The sequence below is a fragment of the Neolamprologus brichardi genome, chromosome 10 (assembly GCF_056152115.1).
Source record: "Neolamprologus brichardi isolate AB-2024 chromosome 10, ASM5615211v1, whole genome shotgun sequence".
NCBI lineage: Eukaryota > Metazoa > Chordata > Actinopteri > Cichliformes > Cichlidae > Neolamprologus > Neolamprologus brichardi.
In genome coordinates this window covers 195,959-211,269 of record NC_142113.1, presented here as the reverse complement: position 1 = coordinate 211,269, position 15,311 = coordinate 195,959, and the positions used below count along the sequence as shown (strand labels likewise).

At 37.4% G+C, this 15,311-nt stretch overlaps 1 protein-coding gene and 1 long non-coding RNA gene across 2 annotated transcripts in view; one reads left to right on the top strand and one right to left on the bottom strand.

Annotated features, from left to right (window-relative positions):
* Positions 1-15,311, top strand: part of dmpk (DM1 protein kinase) — a 54,873-nt gene that overhangs the window by 28,086 nt on the left and 11,476 nt on the right. The window contains exons 4-11 of the mRNA XM_087846754.1: positions 38-133; positions 249-397; positions 644-737; positions 1,881-2,078; positions 3,477-3,725; positions 3,959-4,038; positions 5,405-5,501; positions 5,636-5,784. Coding sequence (XP_087702880.1) covers positions 38-133; positions 249-397; positions 644-737; positions 1,881-2,078; positions 3,477-3,725; positions 3,959-4,038; positions 5,405-5,501; positions 5,636-5,784 — 1,112 coding nt within the window. The remainder of the gene's footprint in view (positions 1-37; positions 134-248; positions 398-643; positions 738-1,880; positions 2,079-3,476; positions 3,726-3,958; positions 4,039-5,404; positions 5,502-5,635; positions 5,785-15,311) is intronic.
* Positions 7,627-14,636, bottom strand: LOC148100768 (uncharacterized). The gene is made up of 4 exons (XR_015719685.1): positions 14,489-14,636; positions 12,679-12,711; positions 8,621-8,780; positions 7,627-8,404 (listed from the first exon to the last, which is right to left on the bottom strand). It is a non-coding gene; the product is annotated as an uncharacterized LOC148100768 (long non-coding RNA).

Here is a 15,311-nt window from a genome sequence, read left to right as displayed (position 1 = left end):
TTTGTCTGGCATCGAGTTCTCTTCATGCTTTACACAGACAGCATGTTACCAAGAAGAGAGGGAAGTTTTGTTAAGAGGTGACAGACGCTGGATCACAGAGTTGCACTATGCCTTTCAAGATGATAACTACCTGGTATGTTTATACATGGTCAATCAGATAAATATGTTGTTGTGTACATTTTAGCATTTTATATTTAACTTTGATCCCATTACTAATTTTCACAACCTTCCAATCCCTTCTCACTCAGTACCTGGTGATGGATTATTATGTAGGTGGAGACCTGCTGACTCTCCTCAGTAAATTTGGGGATCGGATCCCTGAGGACATGGCTGAGTTCTACTTGGCAGAGATGGTTATGGCCATTGACTCTGTCCATAGACTGGGTTATGTGCACAGGTAGACTGCTTATTGATTTTTTACTTTTTTTTTTCTTATTTAGGGCTACAGTCATACAGAGTTTGCAGAGAAACCTTATCTAAAATATATGTATCAGAGATATGAGGTTCAAATATTAATATTAGCTCTCTCCTAAAACTGACTAACATAAAGAAACTATAATCATTTGATCATAATGACTTCTTTTTGTTAATGAAATCTGACATTTAGAGGTCAATAGCCCTATTTACCTGTTTTCTTACACAGAGACATCAAACCTGACAACATCCTGTTGACAGCTGATGGGCATATTAGACTGGGAGACTTTGGTTCCTGTCTGAGGCTACTTGATGATGGGATGGTGAGAGTTCATTGTGTGCAAGTAACAACGGACAGACAGACAGACATTAGTTTTCACAAAGAAAGATGTGCATAAAAAGCAACACTGTCTCCTAAAAGTAGTGCTCTCATACATTCTCAGTTACATTCTTAAACTCAAACAGTCTAGCTTTACAGTAAAGATTACAATATGTCATGGAATACCTGGAGAGAGGAAGGTCTGCACATCCCTTGACCCGGACAGGGCTGGACTGGGACAAAAAAAATCGGCCCGGGCATTTTGACTAGAGACCAGCCCACCATGTATTATAGGGAAAGCCACGAAGCCTTTGAATGAACACAAATGGTGTTGTGACAGTGATGCACAGTCTTGTTGGTATATATGTATGTTTTCTATACATTTTACATTATGACCACTCTGGCTGTAAGATTCAGATAATTATTTATTAAAAGCTAGACATTTTAAATGAGAATAAGAGAGAAAAGTATTTCTTTGTGCCCCCCAATCCCTGTTAATGCCCTACCTGGTCCCCCTGAAAAAACTTTGCTAGACCCAGCAAACATCAGCTGATACTAGAAAGTAATATTAAATCAATTCTAACAACAGCTTATTGAGCTTAAACCTGCTGCTGTTTAGCGCGACATCCGTTGGTTTCCTCTTTCTGGTGCAAAGTGGGCGATAAACAAACAAGAGAGAAAAGCCGATCAGCTGATCATTGATCAGTTTCACGATTGAAGTAGCAACAGGAGAGGGAGAGAGAATGAGAAGAAGAAACAGCTGCGCAGCAAAGACACAGAATAACTCCAGCTTTGAGTCTTTTATTCATTCTAGCTGAAGTACGGGACAAATTGCGTTTCTTTTCAACTCAATACCATTTTCTTCTGTTTGTCTGTGAGAAGACTGCTTTCAGAGGGAGGGCGCATCTGACTTCCTCGGCTGTAATTTTTTAAAAAAACAAACAACAACAACAACAACAAAAATTGGCCCATTGGAACAAAAAACTCACAGTTTACTTGTCATGGAGCTTGCTTATTTGTTTATTTTTAAGACAGGACTAAAAACACGCAGTGATGATTTTGCTACTTTCTAGTACTTCCTTGAAGCAGGTCATGGCTTTGAGTTATTTCTATTTTTTTTTAAAAATCTATCTTCTTTTCTTTGCAGGTGCACTCGTCTTTAGCAGTCGGGACCCCAGACTATTTGTCTCCAGAGATCTTAAGAGCAGTGGAGGGAGGTGGAGGTTATGGTCCTGAGTGTGACTGGTGGGCTCTGGGCATTTGTGCTTATGAGATGTTGCTGGGGACCACACCTTTCTATGCAGAGTCCATCTCTGAAACATATGCCAAGATCATTCACTTTCAGGTACATACAAGTAGCTTTAATGTCATATAAATGCCAAAATTAAAATTTGGAGTATAATAAAATTTCTGCACACATTTTAATAGCGATGACAGATTTCCATTCACTTCTGTTGCAAGTATTTTTAATGATCCGTCTGTGTGCTGGTAAAACAAACAAAATAACAAAATGCAATTTTGGCACATAATTCAACAATTATAATGGACCAAATGGACCAAATGGGCCTTAATCACTTTATCCAGACCAAAAAGGTTAGGTATTTAGAGAAGACAGTATCTGAGTGTAATTCTCTGGGCTGAAAACAAAATTGTAACTAAATATTTCCAAATGTTTAAATCTGTTTTTATTCATTTGTTTATACAACCTAGTGTGTATAGCATAATGGCACCAGTTTAATATCTATGATGCAGTGTAAACAGAAATAAGCACTGCTAATCTGGATTGTGTGTTTGTTTCAGTTTTGTTTTTCATAAGTCAGTAGAGAAACTTAAAGTACATTTGTTTTCAAGGGTTATAGTACCATGAGGTGTAGGTGGTTTAAAAACCTTTGGTTGACTTATCAAGTTCATAATAACCTTCATGTGATTTCTGATAAAGGAATGAGGTCATAGTTGTTCTAAGCTTCATAAACACAATGATTTACAATGTTTCATGTTAAATGTATATTAACTGGCCATTACATAATAGTTTCTATTCAAACTGACCACCTTAGTCTATTCAAGCAATGCTTTTTCTGTCAAGCAAAGGCAATTTGAAGTTTACTGACACTTTGACAGAGGGACTGGATAAGTGTGGAATTGAGCACAATTGGGCTTTAAATTAAATCTGAAAAACAATCTACAAAAGTTAAATGAATATGGATACTTTCTGAAGTAACTGTATATAAATATAATAACAAGTGTATAGCTATAGGTTCTTTTATATTTGTGTAAAAGTTTGTCATAAGATGGAAGATGAGAAGTGAGGACCCAAATGCAGACCTGGGGAGGCAAACTGGGTTTAACTTAAGGCAAGCCGTTTATTGAATAGCTGCTGAAATCCAAAAAGTCCAAGAGAAGAAACGTCCCCTCTTGGAAACGCCAGCAATAGTCCTCTGGCGTGACGCCCAAGTGGTCTACTATTGCCCAGTGGACATCCACTAACCTGCTCCTGGCTGCTGTGGACAGGCTAAGATCCTCTGGGCGCCCCTGACACCACACCCTGAACCCAGTGCAGCTGAGCCACACTCTGCCACATAAACAAAACAAGAATTTTTGGAATGCTCAGAAAAACAAGGCCAGGATCATAATTTTTAACAGCATAGTTTTTAACAGCATCAAAGCACTCAAAATAATGTTGTTAGAAAAAAGTTAACAAAGTTAACAACTTTCTTCAATTGTTACTTTTTTTGATAACCCTTAGGAGTATTTTGAATTTCCTTCTTCTGGCCCTGAGATTTCAAAGAAGGCTCGTTCCTTCATCAGTGAACTGATCTGTGACAGGGAAGTCCGTCTTGGAAGGAAAGGCTCCAGTGAATTTAGGAATCATCAGTTTTTCAGTGGACTGGACTGGAGTTCCCTGCATAAACTCCCTGCACCTTTCCTGCCTGAAGTCTCTAATCCAACTGACACATCAAACTTTGACATCCTCGACGACTGTCTTAGTGAAATGGTAACTTAAAAGAATTTTCATTTAGTATTTGTGTGTGCCATACACTGGCATAAGTCTGATATAAACATATTTGGTTACCTTTCATAGCCAGCATATAACACTAATAAATAAACCAGCCTAATCCTAGAAAGCTGCCAGTGTGGTCAACATGGGAAATGTGTGTAGCTTCTGACAAAATAAGAGCAGTTGGTGGTTGTTTGCATGAAAAATTTGAAATCTGTTATGTTTTGCAGGAGACACTATCTGATGTGATGGACAGAGCTCCAATAGGAGTACACTTGGCTTTTGTTGGATACTCTTACACTGCTACCAGGTGAACTCAAGTTTAAGTTATGTAGTTCAGCTAACTTACCATAACTACCTTTCACATCAAACTTCTTCCACTTATCTGGGGCTGGGTCGCAGGGGCAGAGAAGCCCAGACCTCCCTCTCCCCGACCACCTCCTCTACGGAAAAACCAAGGAGTTCCCAGGCCAGTCGAGAGATGTAATCTCTCCAGTGTGTCCTGGGTCTGCCCCCGGCCTCCTCCCAGAAGACCTCACCAAGGAGGCAGTTTAATCAAATGCCCAAACCACCTGAACTGGCTCCTTTCCATGTGAAGCTGTAGCTCCTCTACTCTGAGCCCCTCCCAGTTGGCTGAACTCCTCGCCCTATCTCTAAAGGAGAGGGTCAAAGCGAAGCTCTCTATTTACCAGTTGATCTATGTCCTTACCCTTATCCCCTCAGGCTGCTTAAGTTCTAAATCCAAAGGTTTGAAAGAGCTATTAAAACCGCAGTAGGGGTCTGTCCCCTTTGGATGTGGTGGTTGACCCACTATTAATCGTGTTAATCAAGGTGTGAAAAACAACACAGAGCTAATGCACCAGGTGTTTCTGGAAAAAAAGCAACAACAACAACAACAAAAAAAAAAAAAGCGAAAAAGAAACCGTGAGACCGTGTCCAATCCTAACATGTGACCTGTTGAGGTCACCTGCAGCAAGGTGTGAGTGGGAATGAAAGACTTCATTATAGGCAGTTGACAGCTGGTGTCATAAGCCACCAACAATTGTTGAACTAAGCCACCACCTTAGTTCAACAATTGTTGAAGTATTTTACTCTTTAGGTGTCATTCACAAATACCTCATACCTACCAGTGGCTGTAGCTCAGGTAGTAGAGTGGGTCACCTACCTCTTAGGTACTATCCTTAAGAGGTAGCAAAGTGGCTTACTTTACACTTCCTCCATGTAAAGTTTGGCTACAATGGGTGAGACTGGGGAACCCATGGCACATGGCACTGGTTCTGTTGTGAAAGGAACTGTCTTGCTGTTGTTGTTTTTTGACAGTCTCCACTGCCTTGAATGTAAGTATACAAGTGAAAAGTGAGACCATATCACAGGACACTATGTTTTCTTTTAAAGTCAGCGTAGGTTTGCAGACCTTGTTGGTGAAGACCGTGAAGTTTTTGGTGTGATAGGGTGTGTTCCCCATAAGCTGAACTAAGATGGTGGCAAGTTTGGCAGGATTCTAGGTGGCTGAGTTTATATTGCTAAGTTTGGCTCTGAAAGGGCGCCTTCTTTGGGGATCTTCAGAAGTCCATAGGTCCCTATATACAGGGTGTAGTATCCCCATGGTAAAGTTGTTGTAGGGAATAAATTACTTTTCTTATAATATACTTCTTTATTTGGTCTATATTTTATAGTCAGACAGGTGCTGTTGACCGCAGTCAAGATATCATGATGCAGATAAACCACACCCAGCTTAGGGAATGTGAGAATCTGTATGGACTTGAAAAACTGGTAAGTCGATCTCACTCTAGCAACTGCATACACCTCAGAGCTTCCATTTAAAGACACCTATGATCATGTAATTATCATAGTCAGCGGATTTTCCTTTTTATCCCACTGATGATCTGCATGTGCTTTAAATTCAGAGTCAGCTATGGAAAGTTACAGACAATCTACCAGACAATCGGCCTCCACTGTTTGAGCTTCCACTTACTTTAGACCAAGATGCTGCTGCATCCACCCACACCACCACAGTGGAGGAGGCGATATCAGGACTTGATGAAGACTTGCAGAGGTATCAGCTAATATAATCTCATCTGCAGTCCATCTACATAATCTGAATATAATTCCTATCTCTTCTCAATTTACAGTAGGCTTTATTTATTACACTTCATTGGATGTTAAATTTTAAGTTTTTTCAGAAAAATTTAATATGGAAATGGTTTGGTTGGGTCCTTGAAGGAAATATTTCAATATGAATAAGCTGGAGTGTATTTTGCATTTCCTTTTTGAGGTCAAAAGGCCATTAACATCATGGACATCTGGCTAATTGTTATTAATGCATGTTAATTTATGTGCTGAGATATTACATACGGACAATGGTGACTATGAAATGTGGTAACAAAATCAATCCAGCACTATTTAACACAACTGGACTTCTGAAATCTGTTCTGAAATACATATTGACTGTGACATTTAACACCTGACCACTTGTATTTGAGTATTAGTATTAGACATTTATTCCTTCATTAGGCCATAAATAACTTCCATGAACTGTAAAGCAGATCAAGTAGGTTTACTTGAACTCTAAGTTGATCAGCCCTGGGATTGGCAAGTTTTCTAGTTCCAGAACAGTTGATCAGGAAGGAATCATGCAGGTTGAAACAAGAATCTCAGCAATTGAAGATAATGTAAATAAGCTCCCAACTAAGGTAACAAAACTGGAAGACAAGATAACAAAAAGACATTCAGAAGAAAAATTTTTTAGTGTGCTATATTGCAAAATTCTTATTGTTTTCTCAGTTATACTGTTAATGATAAAGCGAGCAAGTAAGTAATTAAATTTCATTTGTATAGCACCTTTCAAGACAAAGACCACAAAATGCTTCACAAGAAAATACCATACTTACCAACTTAGTCCAAAGATCTGGAGCTCAGAGGAAGAGAGGTCACTGTGTCTATAGTTTTCAGCAGGGCCGTGCAGAGACTTTTAAAGGGGCGGGTGCTCAAAGTTAAAAAGGGGTACATTGAACCATGCTGAATAACAACAACACACATTCGTCAAGAATCTAATATGGGATCGCATCATACTATATCACTGTTGTGAGGTGGCGGCAAGGCAAAGCAAACGTAGCCTATGTTTTATCTGATGGGTACAATGTTGCTGTTGAGGGGTTGCTGCTGCTCCTGCTGCTGATAGTGCTGGAGGGCAGGGCTGTGTTGATCTGAGACTATAGACATTAAAAAGTCCACAGGAGAGATGGTAGCTGATTAAACAAGTGTCATGAGATAATAACAAAATGCAAAGATTGGTGACAGCACTTGGAACCATCCCAGCCAACATTTATATGTGGGGCCCATATGGTTTGGAAATGGGCTGAAAAATGGGCCCCGTATAGGATTGTCCGCGGGTTCCGTAATGGCCCCATATTAAATGCCCATATAGGTGTTATGTTAGGAAAATCTGGGAACTAAATGGGCCCCAACTGAGCAAAGTACACAGAAACCCACCTGGAACCCATCTTTCAAGTTTTTTGTGGGTACCATGTGGTTACCACATAGGCTAAAAAGTGGGTTTTAAGTGGGATTGTCCGCGGGTTCCATAATGGCCCCATTTTATAAGCCCATCTCTGTGTTATATTGGTAAAATCTGGGAACTAAATGGGCCCCAACTAGGCAAAGTACACAGAAACCCACCCGGGCCCCATCTTTCAAGTTTTTTGTGGGTACCATGTGGTTACCACATAGGCTAAAAAGTGGGTTTTAAGTGGGATTGTCCGCGGGTTCCATAATGGCCCCATTTTATAAGCCCATCTCTGTGTTATATTGGTAAAATCTGGGAACTAAATGGGCCCCAACTAGGCAAAGTACACAGAAACCCACCCGGGCCCAACCATTCAAGTTGTTTTGTGGGTACTATGTGAGTACCACATAGGCTAAAAAGTGGGTTTTAAGTGGGATTGTCCGCGGGTTCCATAATGGCCCCATTTTATAAGCCCATTTTGGTGTTATATTGGTAAAATCTGGGAACTAAATGGACCCCAACTGGGCAAAGTACACTGAAACCCACCTAGGCCCCATTTTTCAAGTTCTTAGTGGGTACAACATGAGGAAAATATGAGCTAAAAAGTTGGAATGGCATTATCAGTGGGTTCTGTAGTTGCATCTTACTTCTAATTTGAATTGACTAATTTCTGGCACTGAGTGGGCCCCATGTAGTAAAACAGTCACAAAATCAATTTTTCAGACGGCTAATACGGGTTCTGTGACACAAAGACACCAAATATATTAAAACTGACCGCAAACAAAAACTAGTTTGTAAATAAAACCATTTCAAAAATCACAAAGGTACACAAAACAACATTTTTCACATTTATTTTGTCCAACAACTGTGATTTTACGTAACTGTATTCCAAAGTGCGTAAACTTTTAAAAACTAGAAATATCAAACTACAGCAAAATTCCTTAGATATTTGGAACTGAAGCAACATGGGGGAAAAGTCAGATGGAAAACTCAAAAGCTTATCTTGAATCAGCAGGGTTTCTTTTTTTGCTTTTTTACAGAGCCGTAAGTCTATTTTGTACCCTTGCAGCCCACGGTCCTCCTCTGTCTTTAGCTCCAGTGAACCACTTGGAATGAGCCTTCTCTGCTTCTTGCAAGTTGACTTTTGATGTTAAATAATTCTTCAGTGCCTCTGCAAATGAAGAAGAAAAATGGGCAAGCCAAAGTAAAGTTAATCTTAGCTTACTTCATTTGGTGATGATTTGCAAAGAACAATGTTTATTTCACTTTATTGCCTCAAAAAATATATACAAATTGCATGATAACCAATCTCAGTTACACTTTCAAACACTTTATTAAAAAAGTTTAGTTTTCTAAAGTTCAAATGTCTCAAGTGAAACTAACTTACCATACACAACATTAAAAAGACGCAAATCTCTGAACTTTTTTTCTCCATGTCGGCCAAGCATGTTGTACTCCACAGCCGGCTCAGGTGATATGAGGAATTTCATCATCCTTCTTGTGGCATCGTCTACACTTGTTTCCCCTGTATCTGCTACCATGGAAACCTGAGGGAAACATACAAAAAGGACAGATTAGATACTGGCATCTGGTTAGGATGCCTCCCTGGTGAGGTGTTTTGGGCACGTCCCACCAGGAAGAGACCCAGAACACCCAGGACATCCTGGAGGGACTATGTTTTTCGGCTGGCCTGGGAATGCCTTGGGATTCCCCGGGAGGAGCTGGGCCAAGTGCCTGGAGAGAGCGCTTGGGTCGAGTACCGGATTGGGTCGAGGGGCAGCAGCCTAAGCTTAAGATAATGGACCGGAATGGAGGATACATGGACGCTTTACATAATGCTTAATGTTTACTGTGTGGTACAAGCTAAACTAAAAAAATTAATTGCGGTTCCTTAACCCTTTATCCCCAATAATGTTACGCAGGATAACTGGTAGGTTTTTTCCTCTACTGTATACTATATGAATGTAATCAAGGATTAATAACAGAAGAAAAAAAAAGAAATTGAAATTTTGCAATTTTTACTAAAGGCAATCAAAATGTACATGAATAAAATATTTAAATTAGTAAATTCAAATGAATAACTCTAAAACACTGAACAAAATCAAGTATTTGACCCTGTGGTTTATTTTCGGACTTCTCTTTTCTTCTAAAGGTCCAGTAGTGTTGGGCCCCTGGCAGAGCTCAGGTTTGACGAGACAGGTTTGGAAAAACCTGTCGCTGGCGACTTTTTGGGAGCTAAAGGGTTAAAATAAATAGGAATTGGCCAAAATTTGTATAAACTATCATAGCAGAACAAAAGTAAAAAAAATAAATAAATCTTTATCTGTTATCAGAATCAAATATTTGATTAGAATAAAAAAAAAGTAACTTTCTGGAAGATTTCTCGTTACATCTGTAACGTAAAGTAACAACATCTCAGAAAAGACACATGATAGCAACAGAAAAATATGATAGCAGTGTGATGTGATGGTCCCTGGCCAGATTTTTACACATATTATAAGCCCTGTGACACAAAAACCACTGAACTCTGACACGCACAGACTGTTTTCCTTCGTGGTAATGAAGAAAAATGCTGGTCTAGTATGTAAAAGGGAATTTATTCTTCCAGGACCTGAAGCTTCGTAATGCAGCCCTCCAACAGCCAAACCTATCTGTTCTCTGATTGTCTTGATGCATGCTCAATCATCCAGGTAAGTGAATCTCCAAAAGTTGATTCTGTTCATCTGGAAGTAGCGCTTGCAGCATTTTCTCCCACTGAAAATGCTACGTCCAGATGAACAGAATCAACTTCTGGAGATGTTCTCTGATTGGATTGTTGAATTGGTGATTGACATGAAATTGACCAATCAGCTGAAAGGAAGAAAAATAGGGTCAAAATTTGGATGTGTAAGTATAAATCCACACACAGCCAGGAAAGCCGAGCACAGAGTTGTTTGTAGCACCAATTCAGCCAGAGTGGAGCCAGATGGATTTTCCATCCATCCACACTGTAAAGTCCATAGGCCAGCAAGTGATAAGTTAAAAGTGTTGTTGGTATTTTCTAAAACAGTTGTATGAAATAGGAATTGCTGTTTATAGTCCTCCTGTATATCTGCATGTTGCCTCCCAATTAAAACCTGTGATAATGGAGATTCAAATTCATGTCATATCTATACCAACAGTTATCAAGTATCCGGATCGACCTTTACTGATGTGCTTAAAGGAAAATTGTTATTTCCATGTATTTTCCTGTTCTGCCTTCAATTTTGAGGACTTCCCCCCACATTTCTAGTTGTGACAGTGCACCTACAACAAAAAAAATCTGCTGTGATTTACATTTGTTGAAAGAGCAATTTTGTAAAATTGTCTATTTTTGTATGCACAGTTTACAAATCTGTCCTGTACAGCATGGACTGATTGCATGCTAAAAAGTTGTTTCTTGAAAATACATTACACAATACATTTTTAATTAATAACATCAGCAGAAAGCCTTGTTATTAATTAGATGTACAATTTCTATAGAATACGAAACAACTCAGTTCATTTTTGATCATATCAATACCAGCATATTACACAACTAGTGATCGGATTTTCGTCTCTTTTTAGAGAACCGGCTCTTTCGGCTCGGCTTGCTAAAAAGAGCCGGCTCTTTCGGCTCCCAACCGGCTCTTCAGGTTGTTTTGTTGCTTTAATTAATTTATTATTAACAACAATATAAAATTATGCACAAAAGGAATTACTAATGTAAAAAAAGAAAGTGGTTTTATTTATATATGTTTATATATAAATATATATGGTGGCCCCTAGAGACAAAGCACGTACAAACTCCAAAACCCATTTCTAGCGTTAACTGAACTTCCAAAACAGAGCTACCTAGATCACTTAATTTACACAATTGAAATCATATGTGTATTGTTTGTGTATTTATACACAAGCACTCATATATATTCATAAAAAATTCCAAAAACTGTTCATTTACCTATTACTACCACACACCAAATCCGGTCGTTGGTACTTCCTGGCTTGTGTAGCCACTAGGTAACAAAAGCTCAACACTGTGCCTAACATCCTGGAGCACTTCTGTTGTGTTTTGTATGTGCTTCGGGGTTTGTACGTGTTTTGGATTTTGTACGTGCTTTGTCTCTAGCGGGCACCGTAAATATACTTTTATTTATTCTCTCCACAAAAAAGTAATAAATAAATCATATAATACAAAAAACAACTATTTACATTTCAACTTTTAACTATTTAATATTTCAGCTTTTTCCTTTTAAACTAATTTAAAGTGAAACAACACAAAACACTGCATACCACAACACAATTAAATATAAATTAAAATATGAAAACAAAAAGAAGATGCACATTTTCTGTCATATGGACCTGCATGAATAAACTTTCTGAATCCTTTATCATCCGCAATTGAAAATAGTTGTGGATGATTACTATACCTTTCTAATGTGACCTTGTTTTCCCTGGCTCTCTTTCTCTCTCTCTCCCTCCCGCTCTGTTCCTGTGCTACTAAGTGTGTAACTACCGCCCCTCCCCCCTCTGCCCAGCGTAAAGCACAAGGTTCGCGTGCAGAGTGAGAGAGGGTGAGAGAAGGGAGAAAAAAAAAAAAAACACACTCGCGTCATTCACTTCAACGAGTCGGCTCTAAGAGCCGTTTTGTTTTGACCAACACATCACCAACAACCATGATGAAAAACGCTCATCTGCTTCCATCACCATCAGCTGATTAACATTGAGCTGCTGCAGTCAACACCATCAAAGTAATTTAGTGTTTAATGTTATGTTATTTAATGCTTTTATTTTTAAATCTTTACCAGCGCTTAAAGACTGTAGATGTTCACACCTGTTGTTAGAAAACCGAGCTCACAGCAGTATTTTTTTTATAACAGGAAATTTAAATTTTTATTGGTTACCGTGTTTATTACCACTTTTATCAGTAATGTACTTCCTATAAAATATAGATTTGATAAGTTACCGGTTTATTGAAATCAGCTAGTGAACACATCGATCACTTTTGTTGAACTACACGCCTTACACTCTTGTGAGCTCTGGTTACTAATAGCAGGTGTGAATGTTTGGAGTTCAAAACGCAGATAAAGATTAGAATAACAAGGCAATGTAAAATCGGTTTAATGCAGTTGACAGTAGCAGCTCAGATGGAAATCAGCCAATTGTGAGGAGAGCAGAGGACCAAAACTGTCAGAGTTGTGGGACAAGTGAAGATAACACTGTTGGCATTATTGTTAGCATAAAAGATGGAAATTTAAATAAATGTTAAATTTTAAAATCGATCATTGCCTTCTGTGCATATATATATATATATATATATATATATATATACACACACACATATATATATACTGAATACCAGTAAAAAAAAAAAAAAAAAGATGCCCCAAAGACCATCACTTTTCAAAAATAATAATAAGTAATACAAATAATATGGAAGTTACTTACATGTCAAAGATGGTGCTTGTAATCTTGAAGAATCTAAACGTGATAAGGAAATGAAAGAAAGTTAATGATAAAATACAAACATTTTTGTTTTTTCCCAGGATAATTCCATATAAAAGATTCTCTTACTAATGCCCAAAATGAACAGTGTAATTAAAAGTTTGAAAGGCACTGCATGTGCTTATATGATAAACTGACTAATTCAAGCAGCAAACACTAGCAGTGCAAAAATGAATCTAACTAGCTGACAGACTTTAAAGTCACAGGAAGATATATCAAAATGGTGACTTAAGCCAGAACAAATGACTTGACAGACATAAATCTTAAATTCCTTTAAGTAAAAAATTGGTGACATATTAATAAGTGGTCCCTAGTGGTTTTCAAATTATTACATGGCTTGTTAATTTTTTATTAAATTATTAAGAAGCCAGATGACTTCAAAACATTTACAAATTACTATAAAGCACTATCCAAACTTCAAATCAAGTGGCAAAATCTCCACATTAAAAGTACTCACAAACTATAAAAATGTGATTATACTTAAAAATATGCAAAAACGAATTTAGTAGGAATTTTTACCTGCTCAAGAATACATTAAACATGCACTATTTAATTGAAAAGAACAAAATTTGTGTACTTTTAGAAAGGATTATTAAATATTTGGGGATACTAGCCATAAAGAGGGTCTCGTACATTTATGGGCATCTAATTTCCTGGATTTAATGGTTTAAAAGTTTAATAGGTCTTTGAACTTGATAATAAAATTGAGTCCATTATTAGCAAAAATAATTTTTAAAAAAGAGCAAAAATGCTTAATATATAATAATTGTTTTAAACTTAAGCTTTGTAATTGTAGCAGATTTCATTATGCCTGTAATTTTTTATTTAGCCCCACATTAGTAAAAGCCATAAATGGGAGTTAGATTTATTACTAGTATTTTACACAGCATTCAGCTATAGTAACATGTTCTGCATTTTCCTACTTCACCATCTGATCTGAACAGCTGCACTCTCTTAATTAATTAATAACCTAACATTTCTCAGTAACCAATAACTAGATGGGACAGCACAGTATCTAAGAGAGTGATCAGACAGTTTTTGAGCTAAAGAAGCTGTGTGTTTCTTTTGGGGGCTTTTTGCACACTGATCCACCACCGTTTTCCTATAGTACAATGCATATCTGGTAACATTACCGTAAACGTGACCAGTAGGTTCACATTCAGATCAGAAAACTGTTCCAGCTGCAGGCATCTACTCCTGTAATTTAAACAATCACCTCATACGCTTCATGTTTTACACCCCTATAAGGTGAGCTTGCTACACTGCACATGAATATTACATAACATGGTATCTAGCTCATGTTCAGACATTTAAGATACTGTTCAGCCATTTTGTTTACTGGGTAGGGCATAATGGCCGAGTTAGCTGAGCTGGAATCCACTAAAGCCAAAAAAATAATATAATTTTTTTTAATTAATTACAAAAACCTTAAAGGAAAACCTAAGAAACAGTTGCAGAAGCACAGAAAAAAAACTGCCGTGTTCGTTATAGTGTGTAAATTCAAAATCTGTATAGAGAGAATGGTGCAATGAAAACAGAATAAGATAAGATCAACTTTATTGAGTAGAATATAGGCAGTAAGAGTTTTGTAATTAACTTTAAATTATGTTTGCCAAAGACAATGCAGTAAATTAACCCAGTTCTACCTGCTAGCTAAAGATGTTATGCTTCTCCCCCTTATACCATTTAGGACGACTATAGAAAGTTACTAAAATAACCATTGATGAAAACTTATCAAACTTTAAGTATTTACCTTTGTCATAGTTTTCGATTCTTTGGTATCCTTTTGTCCTCCATGTTCTCAAACACCAGGGAGAAAAAAGGCCGCAACTGACGGAAGACCGCGAAGACTAGACGCTAGGCGGTGCAATAGGCTCCTCCCTCTTTTTAAACGAGGCAATAGGAGCTGCTCACATTAAAAACAACTTTATTTAAAAAGTCGTTTTATACCTGATACAAACATTTTCAAAGTCAAACAATGCACAAGTTTAAAAGAACAATTTTATTTTTAAAAGTTTTTTAAGCATAGGGATGGTTAATATGTTTAAAAAATTTATATATAATATTTATCAAATAATTGTCACCCAAATCAACATCATAATAAAAATATAATTAATAAAATATATAATAATGATAAGAAGAAGAATAACAGTTTACCTAAAAGCTCTTCTAACATTAGACTGCTTTTGAAAAGTTTCAATAGTGTCAATACACCATAAGGACAAGGGAGTTTCACAGTTGAAGTGTGACTGCTTGAAAGACCCCATTCCCTCTCCTTTCCACTAGTTCAAAGAAAATATAAATTATTTCTGGTTATATAATTTGAGGGCACAAGTTTGAAGAGTAACATTTTAACAGATCGGTAATATACTTCAGGAGCTTTACTGGATCTGATTAACCAAAACTTCCATCTTCCGTGTAGCTAACTGTCTTTTCTCTAATACAGTAGAGTGTGTCTGATCTACTAAAAATCCTCAACTGCATGTTTGCTCAATTAAATAGTCTTAATTGTTTGAACAACTAGTAATCCTTATAGTAATCCATATAGGTTTTTTATTTGTATTTTTTGCTTTTCT